Source organism: Nicotiana attenuata, chromosome 10 (genome assembly GCF_001879085.1).
Source record: "Nicotiana attenuata strain UT chromosome 10, NIATTr2, whole genome shotgun sequence".
NCBI lineage: Eukaryota > Viridiplantae > Streptophyta > Magnoliopsida > Solanales > Solanaceae > Nicotiana > Nicotiana attenuata.
Genome location: NC_031998.1, coordinates 45,383,609 through 45,397,458, shown reverse-complemented (window position 1 = coordinate 45,397,458; position 13,850 = coordinate 45,383,609). Strand labels below are relative to the sequence as shown.

The window sequence follows — 13,850 nt, the reverse complement described above, 5'->3', positions numbered from 1 at the left end:
GTTAAAACAACTTTCATATTCAACTCATTTTGTTGCAGGCGTGCAACCCGATCCCATTTCTCAATATCTCGTGGTAGGCGTACCACTCGCTCCCATTTCAATATCATTTGTGGTAGGCGTACCACTCGCTCCCATTTCAATATATCATTTGTGGTAGGCGTACCACTCGCTCCAATTTTAATATATCCTTTGTGGTAGGCGTACCACTCGCTCCTATTTCAATATCATTTGTAGGTAGACGTACCACCCGCTCCCTTTACTTTCAACACAATACACAATACAATCCCGGCAAGGGAACAATCAAATTAATACTCTTTCCTGGCAAGGGAACTATAACAACAAGTCAAACATCCCGACAAGGGAGAGTCAGCTATAACCAATCCTATTCAACTTTTTTCTGGCACAACTAATACAAATATTTAATCACAACGTTCATAGGATCAAACAAGGGTACACAATTATCAAATTAAGACTCACGGTCATGCTTGACACCGACGCATGGATACTCGTCACCATGCCCATACGTCGTACTCGACAATTAACAAGGAGCAATTATGACTCAACTCCTAATCCCTCAAGCTAGGGTTAAACCAAACACTTACCTCGATGCCTTGAATTCCACTCAAACCTCAACTATTGCTTTACCCCGCGATTTCACCTCCAATCCGCTCGAATCTAGTCACAAATTGCTCAATTACTTTAATAAACACTAAGTGAATCAATTTGAATGCATAAAAATGAATTTCCCAAGTTTTTCCCCAAAAATTCCAAAATCGCCCCCGGGCCCACGTGGTCAAAACTCGAAGTTCGAACCAATACCCGGTTACCCATTCCCCACGAACTCAAATATGTAATTTGTTTTGAAATCGGACCTCAAATTGAGGTCCAAATCCCCAATTTTTTGAAAACCTTAGGTTCTACCCAAAACCCCCAATTTCACCCATGAAATTCATTGATTCTAAGTTGAAAACATGTTAAATGATGTTAAAGATTGAAAGAAATGAGTAAAAACCAACTTACAAATTTTGGGAGAAGTCTTGTTCTTAGAAAATCGCCCAAAGAGTTGTATTTTGAAAGTGGGGTGAAAAATAACTTAAAATTCGACTAAGTATGAAATTGTTGGGTCTCTGATGTCGCATTTGCGAACTGGCGAACCCCGACCAAAATATGGGAATTTCGAACTCTGCTTCGCATTTGCGAAGCCAAGCCTTACAGGGGACCTTCGCATTTGCGAAGAAGGTCTCGCATTTGCGAACCCTGTACATTCGCATTTGCGAAGAAAGATATCGCATTTGCGAGCATAGTCAGGCCTGGGCTGGTTTCGCATTTGCGAACCAGCCTTCGCATTTGCGAGTTCGCATTTGCGAAGCCTGCAGGCCTGTTCATACCAGATTTTTCCTAAGTTAAAAATGCACTCCGGCGCCTATCCAAAACTCACCCGAGCCCTCGGGGCTCCAAACCAAATATACACACAACCTCAAAAACATCCTACGGACTTATCCGCGCAATCAAATCGTCAAAATAACATCATATACATCGAATTAAACCTCAAAATTCATAATTTCCTCCAAGTTTTCTTAAAACATCAAATTTCCATTTTAAGTCCGAAACACGTCATACGACGTCCGATTTCAACCAAACTTTACAGAAAGCTCTTAAACCATATATAAGACTTGTACCGGGCGCCGGAACCAAAATACGGGCCCGATACCACAGTCTTTTAATCAAATTTCATTTTCATTTTCCTTAATCATTTCCAGAAAACAATTTCACACAAAAATTCATTTCTCGGGCTTGGGACCTCGGAATTCGATTCCGGGCATACGCCCAAGTCCCATATTTTTCTACGGACCCTCCGGGACCGTATTGCGGATCCGGGTCCGTTTGCCCAAAATGTTGACCGAAGTCAAATTTAATCAATTTAATATCAAATTTTAGCATTTTTCTCACATAATTCATATTTAAGCTTTCCGGCTACGCGCCCAGACTGCGCTCGCAAATCGAGGCAATCCTAAATGAGGTTTTCAAGGCCTCGGAAGCACGGAATAAGTAAGGAAACAAGTGATGACCCTTTGGGTCGTCACACAGCATAAGGTGTTCAATTGGCACATTTTATACACAGTTAAAGTGTCCAATAGGTAATAGACCCGGTTAAAGTGTCTAAGTAAAAAATAGTACTAGCAAATTTAAGGGCCTGTCTATGTATTTGGCCTAGTATATTTGATATCGTCAGAGGACCATGGATTCATGTGAACCACGATTTACACCGTGGATCCGCCAAGGCCTTCACAGGTTTACATGTAAATGAAGTGCAGGTTTAATGATCTTTGTTTATTATGCCAGAAATATTTCTTATATTAAGAGAATTCAACAGTTCATACGTAAACAAAAAGAATTATTTTTACCCTATTTAAAGTGTATAATTTTCAGATAAATGAAAATCAGTTGAGCTTCCTTGCCGTATATAGTTCTGCTCCTGCTCCTTAAGTGACTTTTTTTATTTTGTAAATTATAAACCTACAAAAGTGTCAAACTAAAAAAAGGTCAAGTTATTCAAGGAAAAAAGAGAGCAAAAGAACGCGTTTAAGGTTGGTTTATTTAGTAAATACGTCTAATCTCAGCATTACTACACGGATGGTTTCCTTGGTGTTATTTGTACATCATATTCCTTTATAATTTATTATTTAAAAAAATATTTTTAAATTTCTTATGCATAAATATAATTTTTTTATGTGTAAAAATAAATTTCTTATATGTAAATTAAAAGTAAGTATAATATATAAAACTAAAAAAAAAATTGTAAAAAACCCACAAAACTAATAGACCGTTTGGTTCCAAATGAAAGGACACTATATATAAATTAACATTTTACGTTATAAGAGTGATGTAGAGAGAGAAACTAGAGAGAGAAACTCCGGCGATTGTTGAGCGAGGAAGCTGCCAACACCGAGTGATGCCTCACCAGAATCACCATAGCCACCCTACACAATCTCATTTCCCAGTTGACAACATGACTAGACTAATTACTCCAGAAAATGGAATCCCCCAAAAAATAGCTCCAATTCAACTGTTACATTGGCTACCAGGTATGGGAAGTGCTCCTACAGTCATGCAAGCTCCACCGGAGGTGGAGAAGGAAGAATTGAAACCACTGGAAACAGCTACAACTACAGCGGCACGAAAATTAACATACTCAGCTGGATCTCAAGCAAAACGGACTATGGCTGAAGTAGTGAAAGGCAACAGAGTTCAAACAAAGGGCATGCAACTCAAATTCTATCCTCTGACGGTGAAGAACGGAGTGAAAATGGCCAAATTAAACCCAAAGGAGATAGAGCAACAATCACAGCGATGGAAAACAACTTTGATAGGTTATGTCCTAGGAGGAAATCCGTCATTCAAGGAAATGCTCAAATTCGTCTATGGCGTATGGAGTACAGTCACAATTCCAACAGTATTGCTGCATGATGACGGGTATTTCATTTTTAAATTTGAATCTATGGAGGATAAGAACCTAAAAATGCAAAATGGCCCTTACACGTTCAATAACCGACCTATGGTGTTGAAGGATTGGGATCCTAACTTCCAGATGCAGAATGAATCTATGCGAATTGTTCCAATTTGGATCAATTTACCTGGACTTCCGATCCAGTGTTGGGCTGAGGAAAACTTAGGTAGGATTGCCAGCCTACTAGGCAAACCTATTTGCACTGATAGACTTACAGCAGAATGTGAGAGGGTGTCATATGCTTGAATACTTGTTGAAATGGACATTACACAACCAATGCCTGATGAGATTTGTGTTGAAACGCCAAATAGAAGCTGGATGCAGAGAGTTGAATTTGAATGGAAACCAAAATTCTGTATAGATTGGAATGAATTTGGACATGGTACTGGAGAATGTAAACAAGCAACACAACAAGAAGAGGAACCAATGAAGCATAAGAGAAGAAGGAAGAAGAAATTAAAATGGAATGGCAACCTAAAGCAACTGCAGAGGAAAGCAATAATACAAATACCCAGCAACAAGAGATTCAAACTGAACCAGTTGTGGATATTCAAGTCAATAACAGAGGTAAGCAGGCAGTGGTAACTCAAGGAGCTACTGGTAAACCAAAACAGGCAGAGATCAATTATGAAGAACTAGCTAGAAGGAATGCATTTGCTCCACTGAGAATATTGGAGAGGACATCCATTGAGGGACAGTAGGGGCAATCTTCTAGTACTATAGTAGGCCAAACGGCTAAAGAGGGTAATCCCAGCATTCACAAACCCACATGATCATTGTATCCTGGAATATTAGAGGACTGAATAAGTCCTTTAAACAGCGAGAACTAAAGAAATTCTTGCTGTCAAATAAAGTAGATTTGATTGCTGTTTTGGAGACTAGAGTTAAAAAAACACAGGTTGCAGAAGATTCGAATGAAGATGGGAATAGACTGGCATTTCAAAGACAATTATGAATACGCACCTAATGGTAGAATATGGTTAATATGGAAAGAAGCAAATGTACATGTAGCAGTACTGGAGAACACTGATCAGATGATTCACTGTCTAGTGAAGGATAAAAATTCAGCATTCACCAGTTATATAACATTTGTGTATGGCCTCCACACTACTCAACACAGAATTCCACTATGGAGAAGTTTGAGGAACATGCAAACTACTGGACCATGGCTCATAATAGGAGATTTCAACAGTGTGCTAAATGTAGATGATAGGGTGAATAGAATTTCAGTTCACCAAGCAGAAATAATTGATTTCCAAAACTGCCTTGATGATATTGGAGTGGGACAAATCACAAAAAGAGGCAGCAGTTTCTCATGGTGCAATAAAAGGGATGCAGATGTCAGAATATATAGCCACATAGATTGAAAATTTGGGAATGTTGATTGGTTCAATATTTATAATGGGGTAGAGGCAATATATATGCTCCTAGGATGCTCAGATCGTACCCCTATAATGATAAATACAGATGTTTTAAAAGTTAGAATGAAAAGGCCCTACAGATTACTAACATCAGTAATGCAACAAAGAGAATATAAAGAAGTGGTCCAAAATACTTGGAGTCAAAAGATCAAAGGATATGCAATGTATTCTATATGGAGGAAACTGCAGCTTATTCAACGACAAACAAGGGACATTCAACAGGAACATTCCTTAGTTGATCAAAAGCTGATTCAATTGAGAGAAACACTGTAGGAAGTACAGGGGAAGCTCAATGAGGACTACTTCAACAATCAACTTATAGAAGATGAGAGAAGGATCTTAAAAAGCATAGAGAAATGGGAAGCAATTCATGAGCAAATTATGAGGCAGAAGTCGAGAGCAACATGGATCCAACTAGGAGATTGCAATACCAAATACTTCCATGCTTATATGAAGGCCAGACAAGCAAGAAATAAGGTGAGTTGCATTTATAATGAAATGCAGATGAAGATCACTGAGCCCAAACACATTCAAAGAGAATTCATCCAGCAGATGAATTACCAGGGATAGATGTCAGTATAGCACGAAATGGTCCTTGTCTAACACTAGCCCAGCAGCAACAATTGTTACAAGCAGTAACACCAGAGGAGATCTGTCAAATTGTAAAGAATCTACCTAATGACAAGGCACCAGGTATGGATGGATACCCTCCTGAATTCTTTAAGGAATTTTGGCCAATCATTGGACAGGAGGTCATAGAAGCAGTTCAACAATTCTTTCAAACTGGCAAACTACTGAAGAAAATTAATTGCACAACTGTTACATTGATTTCAAAGGTGAAAAATCCCAGCTATGTGAAGGAGTTTAGGCCAATTGCTTGTTGTTCAACCATGTATAAAATTATTGCCAAGCTACTGACAAATAGACTTAAACTAGTTGTGGATCTTTTGGTTGGACATTCTCAGTCTGCCTTCATAGAAGGAAGGAATATTCTTGACAATGTTATAATGGCTCATGAACTGATAAAAGGGTACTCTCAAAAAGCAGTTTCTCCTATATGTATGATCGAAGTGGACATTAGGAAAGCATATGACTCGGTTGAGTGGAGTTTTTTTAAAGCAGTACTGCTTGAGTTTGGGATACCATACAAGATGATAGCACTAATCATGGAATGTGTATCTACAGTCAGTTATACTCTCCTACTGAATGGGGGACTAGCTGACAAATTTGCAGCAAGAAAAGGGCTAAGGCAGGGGGACCCTATGTCCCCATACTTGTTTGTATTAGCAATGGAGTACCTAAACAGATCTTTGAAGACACTGAATCAGAATTCAGATTTTAACTTTCATCCTAAATGTGCTGAACTGCAAGTCATACATATCTGCTTTGCAGATTACTTATTGATGTGATGTAGAGCTGATGAGGTTTCAGTGAAGTTAGTGATGAAAATTTTTGATCATTTATCCAAGGCCTCAGGTCTACAAGCAAATCTGGAAAAGAGTTCATTATACATAGCAGGTGTGCCTATGGTGTTCAAAGCCAGAATGTTAGCAGAACTTCAACTATCAACAGGCAGCATCCCATTCAAATACTTGGGAGTTCCTTTGTCCTCAAGGAAGATTACTATTCAGCAATGCATGCCTTTAGTTGAGAAGATGGTGGAGAGGATAAGAAGCTGGACATCAAAGCTATTGTCCTATGCTGGAAGACTACAACTTATTAAAAGTGTCCTGTTTGAAATGCAGACCTACTGGGCTCAAGTTTTTTTAATTCCAAAGAAGGTGATTAAACTGGTTAATGGAATTTGCAGAAACTATTTGTGGACTGGTAGTCATGAGAATACTCACAGAAATCCATAGCATGGGAAACATTATGCAAACCAAAAGCTGCTGGGGGCCTAAACATTATCAATTATGAGAGATGGAATAAAGCTGCTTTGACTAAACTCCTATGGGCTCTAATGGCTAAGAAGGACAAACTCTGGATTAAATGGATACACAGCCACTATATAAAGCAGAAGGACATCATTACAATGGAAACTCCAAAGCAGGCTAGTTGGATAGTGAAGAAACTGTTTACATCAAGAGAATGGTGGGCTAATGACATACCAACAATTGAATCATTTGCTCAGAATGGGAAATTCAGCATTCAGAAAGCCTACCTTCATGCTACTCCAAAATACCCTAAAGTCCATTGGAAAGCTCTAGTCATGTTAACAGGAATATTACCTAAGCAACATTTCATTTTATGGATGGCAATACAAAGAAGGTTAGCTACGGTTGACAGACTAGCAAAATGGAGAATTCAGGTGAACCATTCTTGTGTATTGTGTGGAGGTGACATAGAAGAGACACATGATCACTTGTATTTCGAGTGTCCATATTCACAGAGCTTATGGAAGGGGTTGCTTGAATGGTTAAGTTACAAGAGAAGGGTTGAAATCTGGGAAGCTGAGGTACAATGGTTAACTGCCAATGTAAACAACAGAAATCCAAGGAAAAATGTGCTAAGAGTGGTGTTTGCAGCAGTAGTATATTATATCTGGATGGAGAGAAATGCAAGACGATTCCAGAACCAGAGCAAAGAGATTCAGGATAGAGCAAAAGAAATTGTTTTGCGGGTGCACATAACAGGACAGAAGAAATGTAAATGGACACCTATATTGAATACACTAAATAGCTATCCTAATTGTAATTCATAGCAAATAGGATAGAAAAAAGACCCATGATGATATGGGGTCTTAGTTAGCAGCCCTGGTTGTGTAGGTATTTTGTTTATTGGTTCCAGCTATGAGACCTGATACTAGAGTCCAAAGTACATGTGATGTAAATTGAAAAACTGGTTGAAATAAAAACAAATTCTTTCGACCAAAAAAAAAAAGAAAGGACACTATATAATTAAAGTTGCAAGGGGTGGGGGCCAACGGTAGGGCTGTTCATTTGGATAGGATATCCGAAATCCGAACCGATCCGTTTAATTTCGGATTTCGGATTGTGTTTATTAAAATTTGAATTTCGGATTGGTATAATTTTAATCCGATCCGATCCGAAATTCAAAATTATTAGGGCATGTATAAATATTAAACTTTAATTTCGGATAGTCAGTACTTCCTTTACATCTTCCTCCAAGTTATTGCCTTTACAATTGCTGGATTTAGCTATATTGACACCATAGTACTCTCATAATTGCAGAAACATGAATTTTTTTTACTGTATTGCCTCTTTTACAAAGAAAATATACATATGAGTTTGCAACTTTGAGGCATAATAATCCGATCTGAAATTCGAAAATCTGATCCGATCCAAACTTTAAAATTCGATCTGATCCGATATTAATTCGGATCGGATATGAATTGCACTTTCTAAAATCCGAAATCCGAGTCCGAAATATACTAAATCCGATCCATGCACAACCTAGCCATTGGCATATCTGTGCATAAAAAGTGTTCATTATTGTCCAGTTGACGTGGCCCCCTGTTGTGTCACTTCAGGGTCCCTTACCATAAAAACTTTGCTTTTACCTTCTGTTTGGTTAGAGTTGTTAAATGCGAAGAGCTTTTAGGCACATCTAAAAAAAAAAAAAAAAAAGTCTTCCACCTTTGAGATATTCAAACATAAATTATTTCTTAAGATTTTACATAAAGTAAAAATATCCAGACACCTTTCGTCACATTTCCCAAAAATCTATTTATTCGCTTTATCTTCCTATCGGTAATAAACAATAATAACAACAACCCCCACCCGTTTACCAAATATTTTCAGCTTAATTAGACGAAAAGAAAAAATATCAGTACTACCAACAGATATCATAGGAATAATAACAATATCATAAAGACCAGAATATAGATAAACATCAAATGTGATAGCCATTAAATAAATCCGGCGCTATAAAAAACGAAAGAGTAATAAGACACAACTTTAACTACTAGCAGTTTAAGACAAAAATCCTATCGGACTAGCCTCACAACCTATGGGTAATAAAAAGAAATAAAAATTTTGAGAGATGGACTTATCAGTATCTTAGCTTATCAATACTCCCTCCGGTCCACAATAAGTGACCAATTTGCTTATTTATTTTGGTCCAAAATAAGTGTTCATTTATATAATCAAGAAAAAATTCAATTTGTTTTTTTAAAATTACCCTTATGCTGCTTACATTTGAGAAGAGAAGTAAGTGCTACTATAACTAAGGTGCAACATTCAATGAAGGGTAATTTAGTTACACTAATTATTTTTATCTAGAATTTAGTAATTCCTTAATGAATGTGTTCAAAGCAAATTGGTCACTTATTATGGACGGGAAAGAGTAAATTGAAAACGGAACAAAGCGTTACTGGAGTTTCTATCAACATTTAATACCGAAAGTAAACTAGTATTGTCACAAATCACGTGAATACAACCCCTCTCACTTACTGAACTTTGAAATAAGGGCAAGTAACATAAATTCGGCCAAAATATCTACTATGATGTGAGCTCCTTTTTATTCAGTTATTTAAAATGATCTACTTTTTTTTTTTTCTGTAAATGCTACTCCCTATTTTAGTACATTTAACTTCTTCTTTTTTAGTCTGAGGAAAAAACACATTTAAGTGGATGGACAAAACATTATTGTTTGTGTGTTTAAAATTCAATCATTTTGACTTGACATAGTGCCTTCTACTCTTTTTTTATTGTTATTTTCACAAATTTCTTTGTTTGCTTATCACAGGATCGATTATCATGTGCCACAAAACAGCATAATTTTATTCGATTACTTTTAAATAGATTGCACCCAGCTGGCTAAAATCCTTATTCCTTATGTATCAAATGTCCCACACGTGCCCGAAGTCAAATTGCACAGATATCATTTCTAGTTAGTTGACTTAAACATACTTTCATACTACTACTATTCATCGGATTTGAACGTCATTTCCAGTTTCTCCTTTTTTATATTTTAAATTAAGAAACAGTTGCTAGCCATCCTCATAACTTTGGAAAGAGGAACGAAATCACATGTAGTAAAATGAAAAAATTTATTTTGTGACTCACACACTACACTAGTTGTGTGAGCCCTCTTTTTTGTCTCACAATTGGGTGGTCCTAGAATTTTTGTGAATCCAGATATGTAAGATATGGGTCCACAAATATGTGAGATAAAAAAAGGCATCACACAACTAATGTAAATTGTGTGAGACACAAAATAAAACCACTCTTTAAATTATTAATTTTTGTAATTTATATTATTTTTATATAATTTTCATAAATATAATTTTATTTCAAAAATTTAAAGTTTCTATATCCATATTCATGATCAAAACTAAAAAAGTTGACATAAAATTTGAGTTACGTCATATAAATTGAGACAGGGGAAGTAATACATAGTGGCCGTTTGGGCATAAGAATTGTAACATTTCGGAAAAAGTAAAAAAAAAAAAAAAATTAAGTTAAAATGGTACTTTGAAAATTTGATTTGTGTTGGGATATAAATAAGAACTGTTTTTAAATTTTTGTGAGTGATTTGAAAGATAATTATAAAAACACTTTTTTGGAGTTTTTCAAATTTCCGAAAAATTTCTGAAATTCAACTTCAAATGAAACTTAAAATTTTCATGGACAAATACTAATTCAAAAAAAAAATCGGAAAAAGTAACAAATTGAAATTTTTACCTCCTATAGCAAAGGTTAACACCTTATTTATTTTAAATAAATACTATTTAAAAAATTATATTCTATAGATACCTTTTAATGTTATAGCAAAATATCTGATTTTGGTTACCTCCTATCCCTAAGCCACTAAATACGCTAATCAGTTACAATATTTTATTTCTCTCTCTATTTTGATACATGTCATTCTCTTGCCCCATTCCCTGAAAAGACGATGCATAATCTAATTCACTTCTCTCGGCCGCACCACCTCTTCCTGCCTTCCTCCTCCTTCCGCCACCACTTCTGTCGTTCACCTCCACTTCCCCTGCCTTCTGCTACCTCACAAATGGAAGCTCAAAACTTCTCTTTATTGCACCCATAAAAATCCATCTAAACCACAAGAAAAAAGAGGAAAAAGTTTTTTTTAAATCAATTCCCTCCCTTTCCTGAATCTACTGATATATTAGACGTAATATCAAGAATTCAATAATGGAGTGGCGTCCGTTTGATGTCACTGTGATCTCCGCCGCAGGCATAAAAAATATCAATTACTTCTCCACAATGGATGTTTACGTCGAAGTTTCAATCGTAGGTTATGCCAAGAACACAAAGATTCGCGAAAGAGTTGAGGGTTTTTGCTCGACGGCGGATTCGCCGGAAATTAGGGTTTGTTCTTGAACAAAGACGACGGAGTTTGGTACTGAGCAACTTCATTTTCTGTTAATATATTTTAATGTTTTTTCAACGTATCACGTTGTATTTTCATGTATTTCATTGTATTCATTGTCTTTTTTTTCCATTGTTATTCAATGTATCTCGTTGTATTCCATGTATTTCATTGTATTCACTGTCTTTTCTTCTCATTGTATTTCAATATATCCCGCTGTATTCTATGTATTTCATAATATTCACTGTCTCGCTATATGTCATGAATGTATTCATATATATATATTTTAATTAATATAATTTATGTATTCAGATGTATTATATAATTTCTCTGAAAATTGCTATGTTTTTCGAATATTTTTCGATTGAGAATCTTTTTTATAATTGAAAATACAAAATTTGTGTGTTATAATTGAGTTTGTTGAGTTATATTAGGAGTCTATTATGTTAATTGATTCACTTTCCGTTTTAAAAACAGTGTAATCCCCTATTTCACGCCGTGAATAGGGTCGAATACAATAATTTGTCCAGCTCTAATCTCATATTTCACTCCATAAATACAGCCGAATACACTCGAATACAACAACTAATTAGCTGAACTTCCCTGATTCACGCTTATTTTTGCTACTGTATTCATAAATACAATAGCTTAAATACATCAAATACATCTTATAACCACATAAAAGATATGTATAATCCATAATATAGCAAATGGTATCTATAGACGACTAATTATTACTAAAAATAGTGCTTTATGGAAATTTCTCTAAAAAATTTCTTAGGGCCAAACGGGCCATACTGCTACACTATTGCAACATAACAATCTTGTCTCTATAAATTACTTAGCGTATAGGTAAGTCCCCAATAACGTTAATAAATATACCTCTCTTTACACTTCTAAAAAAACCGTAATTAAATTAGTAAAAATAAAAATTAACCAACTTAAAAAAAAAAAAAAAAAAAAAAAAAAAAAACGATAGGCCGACAACAGTGGGCAATCGCTCATTTTGGATTCTCTTCTCCTTTCTTGAGATCGTCTTCTCAGCTGAATTAATGGAGGAATTTACTGTATCAATGCACAGCAAGAAAAGTGTACTATGAGATTGGAGCATCTTTCTTTTTTTTCCTCCATTTTTGTTTTATTTTTCAAACTTCATGGAGTTTAGCTAAATATCTACAGATTCTTGTGCTCACTAATCCATGGCGTTTGGACCAGCACAAGCTTTGAGAACAGGGCTCCAAATCCACTGAACCAAAAACTTCCTCCCTCTCCGTCCGTTCAAATTAAAAGTCCGGCCATCTCTATCCTTCATTACCTGTCCAATGTACCCACCCCCACCCCCTGTCCCATACAACCCCTCACACAAATCTCCAATCTCCGTCGGCGCAACCGGATCTTCCCCTGCATACCACGCATTCACTAACGGATTTGATGATAGTTCAGCTAGTTCGTGACCTATCACGCTTATCATTCCGTCAACTCCGACGTCTCCATTTGGTGATTTCAATGCCCCGGGCCCACCTCCTCCCATGTACCCCGGCACCGCAAATGGATACGCACAAACTTCGGGACATTGCTTCCCGGAGTTGCCGACCCAAGCGTACGGCAGCGTGTAACCGACTTTCGATGCGAAGGTGAAGTAGTGAAACCCACAAACTGCTCGACAAAAGTCTTGCATAGTAACGTCGACTGAAGTTAACACGAGATAGATCCCTTTCTTATGATCTACGGTGAACGGCTTCGATCGGACGGCTTCGGCAATGACGTCTTGAATGGAGAGACGATTAAGGTTTTTCCCCTGAGAATACTTATAGTCAGAGTATTCTCCGGCGATGAGTACGGAGCGGGAGATGTTAGCTCCGGTTTGGTCAGTGTACAATGACACAGTGCTCCACCACTCCGCGACGGAAGGTGACGGAGCAGCACGGTGGTTGAAGGTGGAAACTGAGAGAAGGAAGTCTTTAATGAGGAGTTGCTGAGATGGGGCCCACTTACCATACCAAATGAGGTAGATATTGATCGGAGAAGAGAGAACTGGACCCATATGGTAACGGAGGTTTACCAGGTCTGAAGATCCCTCGAACTTTTTAGAGGAAGACAGTGTCTTAGGGGGCAGCTTTGGGTTGAAGTAGTTTGGGTGTTGAAGCTCAAGAGTTTGTGCTGTAGGGGAAGAAGCATTGTTAGATCGAAACTGAAACAAAAGGGATAAGAGAAATAGGTTTAGTATAACTCTAAACATTATCAATGGAGGAAAGAGATGTGGAGCTTAGGCAACTGAGAGTCTGATGGGGTGAGGACAAGGGAAGTTGAAGGGTTGGGGGCACATTTTATAAAGAGGAGAAGAAGGTGTTGAGGTTAAAAACTAAGGACCCGTTTGTCCATATTTATTTTTCCTTTTTTTTTTAAAAAAATAAATAAATATATATATATATATATATATATATATATATATATATATATATATATATATATATATATATATATATATTTGTCCATAAAATGAGCTTTTCAAAAATCAAAAAACAATTCTGGTTATTTTTCAAGTTTTCTAGAAATTTTTTTCCCTATTCAGAAAATTATAATATTTTTTCTTGTGAAATGTATGTCCAAACATAATTTAAATTTCTAGT

General features: G+C 36.5%; 2 protein-coding genes across 2 annotated transcripts; one reads left to right on the top strand and one right to left on the bottom strand.

The window, feature by feature from the left end:
* Positions 3,970-7,630, top strand: LOC109233767. Its single transcript, XM_019399631.1, has 6 exons — positions 3,970-4,205; positions 4,407-4,848; positions 5,203-5,406; positions 5,466-6,295; positions 6,344-6,689; positions 6,779-7,630. The coding sequence occupies exons 1-6, from the start codon at positions 3,970-3,972 to the stop codon at positions 7,628-7,630; spliced, it is 2,910 nt and encodes a 969-aa protein (XP_019255176.1).
* Positions 12,313-13,568, bottom strand: LOC109233433 (protein EXORDIUM-like 5). Its single transcript, XM_019399306.1, has one exon. The coding sequence runs from the start codon at positions 13,457-13,459 to the stop codon at positions 12,413-12,415; it is 1,047 nt and encodes a 348-aa protein (XP_019254851.1). The 5' UTR covers positions 13,460-13,568; the 3' UTR covers positions 12,313-12,412.

Coding starts and splice junctions, on each gene's coding strand:
- LOC109233767 (XM_019399631.1), top strand. CDS start 3,970: ATGGAATGGCAACCTAAAGCAACTGCAGAGGAAAGCAATAATACAAAT. Junction 5,407..5,465: donor CCAGACAAGCAAGAAATAAG/GTGAGTTGCATT, acceptor ACACATTCAAAG/AGAATTCATCCAGCAGATGA. Junction 6,296..6,343: donor CATCCTAAATGTGCTGAACT/GCAAGTCATACA, acceptor GATGTGATGTAG/AGCTGATGAGGTTTCAGTGA.
- LOC109233433 (XM_019399306.1), bottom strand. CDS start 13,459: ATGTTTAGAGTTATACTAAACCTATTTCTCTTATCCCTTTTGTTTCAG.